At 39.3% G+C, this 6,014-nt stretch overlaps 1 protein-coding gene across 1 annotated transcript; it reads left to right on the top strand.

Moving 5' to 3' along the window:
• Positions 1 to 201: 201 nt before the first annotated feature.
• Positions 202 to 2,859, top strand: LOC121633094. Its single transcript, XM_041974974.1, has 3 exons — positions 202 to 633; positions 1,331 to 1,529; positions 1,634 to 2,859. The coding sequence occupies exons 1-3, from the start codon at positions 361 to 363 to the stop codon at positions 2,464 to 2,466; spliced, it is 1,305 nt and encodes a 434-aa protein (XP_041830908.1). The 5' UTR covers positions 202 to 360; the 3' UTR covers positions 2,467 to 2,859.
• Positions 2,860 to 6,014: the final 3,155 nt, after the last annotated feature.

Below are 6,014 nucleotides of genomic sequence, written 5' to 3'. Positions count from 1 at the left end.
TAATCAGCAGATTCTCTGCTTTCATATGACACCTTTTTTGTTTGTTTGAGGTGGAGAAATTAGCAGGAGCTCTAAAGTAAACGGTGCATTTTGCATGTTTTTGTTACATTCCATTTAATTGCTTTGGGCTTGAATTGTTCTTTGTTTGGGTGGCAATGCATGGTAGGGTCTTTCAGCTGAGGGACTCCCAGTAATAGGACTGATCACGAATGACGTCAAAATGCTATTTTTAGAACAGCGTACTGCGCAGGCGCCGCCGCCATATTGGATTCGGACAAACAACCTGTAGAGCGTGTATACTGTGTTTGTACGAGCAAAGTTGCATTCCGAATATCCGAATATTTCTTTAACAAAACCATTATGGTAACAACTAAACACTGCTGCTTCGGTGTCTGCCGAAGTGACTCGCGATATAGTGACCGTGAACATATGAAGGGAGTTTTTTTCATTCCATTTCCAAAGCCCGGAAGAGAACCAGAGAAATGCCAACGTTGGGTACGAGCTTGTAAACGGGAGGGATTCACAGAGAAAAATGTGACAAAGGATACATACATTTGCTCTTTGCATTTCCTCGGTGGAAAAGGGCCAACAATTGATGATCCAGACCCAATACCAGCAACAACATCTGGACAGGTAGGTTCTTTGCCTTTTCCGCGGCAGAATGGTCATTCATACAGTTCATGATATCCTTTTTCCGTAGCTGGTTGTCCAGACAATTGCCTCTATGCACAGCTCCACTCTTTACTGAACTTAAGGCAACTTCTTGTCTTTCATTACTGGACGAACTATTATAACTATTATTAATTATAATGTCTCGGATTCAGATGAATTTGAGACATTAGTGAGATCCCACCTGTTAATCCCACTTCTCAAGTATTGCTCAAGTAGTTATCTCAACTCAACCTCCTTTGTCTCAATGTCTTTTCCCCTTTTTTGCTTACCTCTTGCTCCTATGGTAACCTTAGGAGAAGTAATTCAGCAACAAATGATCACAGAATGATACGAGTATGAGAAGCTCAAACTAGTCTCATGAGACAAGAATGAACAACAGATGATAAACTTTGCTTTACTGTGGGCAGTTGTCATGGAATCCAGTAGCTGAACACTCCACATTTTGTAACACAGGCTTTTTAGACCTTACCTCTCAAAGCCACCAAAGTATTAAGACTAATGGGCCACTATTTATTTTTCTTTGACCTGCCTGTCAGCTGGGTGTCAATAAAACAGGCCAAGCTTGCTCAGCCAATGTTCTATTGTCATGTTTTGTTTTGTGATTGTGTTTTTAAACCAAATGAGGTATTATCATATAAAACTCATTTTCTGTTTCTAGGTGGAGAAAATAGCCTGCAAAAGGAAAGCTCCTACCCAAAGAAATGAGGCTGTTTCTGAAGCAAAGAGAAAGAGGAAAAGATTGACCCACAATAACACTCCATCGAGTAGCCACGAGACAGAACATGAATCGACTGATCTTCACATAAATGATGATACCACAGCTGCAACAGCCCTTCTGGACCTTTCTTCAGTTTCAGGTTGTGTGATATATTTTTTCAAAATTAAGAATAAAAATATATTTTTAATCTGTCTTTTCACACTATCAGGATGGAAATTTATTGTTTCAATTTATATTTTTCAGATCTTTCAGCTCAAATCATCACGGATAGCTTTGATAAGATGGACCAATCCTGTCAGACCGATGCTACATGTGATGAACTGATTAAGTTAAAACTGGAAAACAAGATTCAAAAAGATGAACTCTCAAAGTGCAGAGAGCAAGATGTAAATGCACAGCAGAAAAGCACTTTTTCTGTTCATGATGTCAGAAATGATGACAAGCAGGCAAAATTCTACACTTGTCTGACATGGCTTCAGTTCATGGCTCTCTGGAATTTCCTTGGACCCTCTACAGATAAGTTAACATATCACAAAAGCACATTAAGGTCAGAAATATCTCCAAGTAAAAGGCCAGGTGTCAAAAGAAAACTGGATCCCATTAATGAACTATTTCTTACCCTAATAAGACTGAGAACTGGCTTACTTCATCAGGATTTGGCATTTAGATTTGGAGTTTCTGTTAGTTTAGTCTCAAAAATAGTCACCACTTGGATTCAGTTTATGTATCTTGAGTTTTCCACATTGAGAAAACAAATGTTTGCATCTCGAGAAATTGTTGCCAGAAATCTCCCTTCATGTTTTAAGAGATTCAAAGGGATTAGAACCATTATTGATTGTACTGAATTTTTTGTTGAACAAGCCTCTAATTTTGAACAACAGGGTAATCTGTACTCATCGTATAAAAGTCATGGGACATATAAAGTTTTAGTAGGTGTGTCCCCCACTGGCGCTGTTATGTTTGTATCTGATGCATACGAAGGGTCGATCTCTGATGTTGAAATTGTAAAGCAAAGTGGATTTCTTGATAATCTTGAAGCTGGGGATCTTGTTCTAGCTGATCGGGTTTCACAATAAGGGAAATTTTAGCAGAAAGGGGGGTTCACCTTAACATCCCACCATTTTTGAGTGGGAGAAAACGGCTCACGCCAGAGGAAGAAATTTACACTAAAAAGATAGCAAGAGTAAGAATCCATGTTGAAAGATGCATCGAGAGAATAAAAAAAATTTAGATTGCTCAGTAAAGTTGTACCCCTGTCACTGCAGCCTGTATTTTCACAAATGGTTTTTGTTGCTGCCTGCTTAGTCAACTTTCAAGAACCACTTGTAACATAACAGGAAAGATGTTGAACGTGAGGTAGCAGTGAAGTTCTTGAATTAATTCATACATGAGCTGTTGAATTAACTACTCTGTCATGAAGTAATTAATTGTAATAGAAATGAAGTTCAAATAAAAACATTTCAGATGCATTTGTTTTTTTTATTGTGACTGATAATGTTCACTGTGATCTTGGTTGAAGATCCTCATTTGCTGGACTTGACCCTCGCTGTAATGCAGCTTTGATGTTATACCATGCACCACCGTCTACAGCTGGATCAATTGGTAATTTTTGATCCACAGCATGCTGGCATCTGTACAAATACAATGCATGGAGTAATGTATTTATCTAATAATCAAACAGAACAATGTCTCTGAAAATAAATATATCTTGCCTTTGTATTTATAATTCATAAAGGAGCTATACCTGATATTATTTTAATATGTCTAAGAAGAATGGTTTTTACATAGTATATTATGTGGTATAAGGGGTAAGTCCATAAAACCGAATGAGTCATTGTTTGCTAAGGATGTAAGGAAACAATCGAAAATTGATTTAAAATCAATTCAAACTGGTTTAAATGGAAATCGATGTAGAAAAAAGGAAAATTGATTTGCATGTAATGCATCAATGAAGATGACGTTCAAAACAAATCATCTTTTGTTCACAAAAAGATTTGTTTTCCATTCCTATCCATTTCCATAATAATTATATCACGTTTAGCTCCTTAACAAGTTAGGGTTGCACTGTCAGAGTTATGATGGGTAATAGGCTAGATTTAAAATAAATTCCTACTATAACATTCTTACTACATTTTGATGGCTAAAGTGTGTTTAGGTCTGCTGAAATGTGAAACACACTAGTTACACCGCATACAACACTAATAACTGAGCGAGAGCTAGCTTAAAAACAGCTTACCTTTCAACTAATAAAGCTTTCTTTCCGCTCACTTTGAGGCCTCTACATGTCAACCAACGTTTAAGTTCAACAACACTGTGTTTATTGATTGAACTGTACTGAAATGAAGCTCCCGGGACGTCTTTTTCTTCCAAAACTACACGTACACTCGGTGTCGCCATTGTAAACTAACTCTTTGTTTGTCCGAACTCGCGCTGTTGCCGGAACTCATGAATATTGATGAGTAAATGTGACGTCATTCGAGATCAGTGCTATTGGTATGCTCTTGTCAATTTGGAGATGCTCTGGCCAAGAAGAGGCTGTTATATGACTTAATAGTCATTGTTTGGATCAAAATGTTGTTGATGAGAACACAACACACACTCAGCCAGGCCAACTTTCATCATTGAGTCAATTCATGAGTTGTGAGATTCTGGTACTCGCTCCGATATCTGGATTCAATAAGAAAAGTTTCCAATAGCAGCTTCAGTCTCGTCTGTTCCTATACACCCTTCAAAAAAAAAAAAAAAAAAAAACATAAAAAATAAAAAAACACAGCCTCTGTCTGAGGCAAAGCAACCCGTTCATTAGCCACGGCTTCATTTCCCCTGCCACACTTATCAAGGAAACAAGTGGGTTTAATGGAGATCTGGTTGCTGATTACAGATTACTGTGGTGAACAATATCCCTTGGTTCCACAGGAAAAAATACTGCAAGTCATAAAAGGTGATAAAAGGCAAACAATAACAACCGGTGCCTAAAAACACAAACAATAAAAGGGGAAGCTCATTGTACCCTGCAGGGAGCTGAGCTAATGTAATAAAGCTTTACCCAAGTCCAAAGAAACATTCTCAAACTCGTAACAGATTATTTTCCTGGTGATAACTTTAGGCTTAATTTTGAGGCAGATAAAAAAAAAAAAACTTCTGAATTTGATTTCAGAATTAGACCGTGGTAGCCAGAAGCCACACAGTATTCAAGCTATAAGTGGTGCTCACAGCTTGGAAATAGTAAAGCGTCAAACTCCAAACAGTGCCTCAAGAGAACTCCTAGAGTACCAGCATCAATTACCACTATTACTACACATTACCAAGTCCCTCATTTTCTTCCTGTGTGTGTCTCCCTACATTCATGCAAGTCAGGCAGACTGTGTCACCTCGGGCCACTCAGGAGAGCCTGAGTATAGGTGGGGGTGTAAGGAGAGAAAATGTGTCTGTGCAAACTCTTGCAAACACATGCCCATTTGTGTGTGCGTTATAATATATCATTTTAGCCTGAATAGACCCCCAAGCCAGAAGTTAATGAAGTGAAATGAGACTTATTAGCCAAAAACCTTTAAAGTCACTGACAGGCGAACATAAGGGAATAAAGACTAAAATTATTAATGACATAGGTGCACAAAGGGACCACGAACACAGGCACAGACCACAAAATTTACATTCCGTCAAGAAAAAACAAAGCTTCGAAGAATGACACCCAGACTTGAGAGCTTGTTTCCTTAAAAGTTTTGCTCTACAAAAGGTTCAAGCCAGGAGGAACGTGGATTATGCTCTCTAAGTCTAGAGACAGAGATTTAAATTTGCCCCATCAATGCCCTGCAGGGGATTAACAAAAGAGTTGACACTGTCATATGATCCACGTGGTGTGCATATCTTATTGGCTTTAAGGCTGAGGTAAATGTGCAGCCTGGGTCAGCTAAGCCAAGTAATGCTTGGTCTAATTGGACAAGAATGGCCAGCTATCAGGCTGATTACTGCCACTTGTCATCATGTAACAGCACCTCAACAGGGGACCGGCTCTGTCTGACATGTAGCACATGACCACAGCCTTTGTAGGGGCTGCAGTGCCTGCTGGCAGCGGCGGTTCTGGGGTCAGCAAGGGAGCAAACAGGAACACATTTCTTATCACTGTCATTGTTTTCAAAGGAGGCCTCACATTTTGGGCGGAGAGGCCCCTGTTGACCAAGCAGCCATTATGCCACACTTCTGACAACTTGGCAATCAAACTGGTTGGAGGAATGTGTTTATGTTTCCACATGTCAGAAAAAGGGTGACTTTGAATGTTCAGTGTTTTTTTTTTTTTTTATTTAGTTTTTCCCACTAAGTTAAAAGATCAGGTTTCAACCCCACCTCCCCATAGTTCCCAGAGCTGAAGATGCTTTGAAGCCTGATACATCTGGTTGCCTTTGACTGAGAGCTCACAAAAAGACAGAAGTGTCCAAGTTGGACTGAGCTAACCTCTCACCATTTGCCCTTTCCTTGACCCAGGCTTTAACCTTTTCTTGACTCCACTGGGATTTACTTGAGAAGCCACCCGAACTGAGACACTTGTTTTGCCAGAGGACTGGGACCTGTAGACGTAAAAGTACCACAGTGTGCTGGGAGTCAGCCAACCTTTGTTCACACTTTT

This window comes from Melanotaenia boesemani, chromosome 21, assembly GCF_017639745.1.
Source record: "Melanotaenia boesemani isolate fMelBoe1 chromosome 21, fMelBoe1.pri, whole genome shotgun sequence".
NCBI classification, from domain to species: Eukaryota; Metazoa; Chordata; class Actinopteri; order Atheriniformes; family Melanotaeniidae; genus Melanotaenia; species Melanotaenia boesemani.
This window is presented reverse-complemented; position numbering and strand designations above follow the sequence as displayed.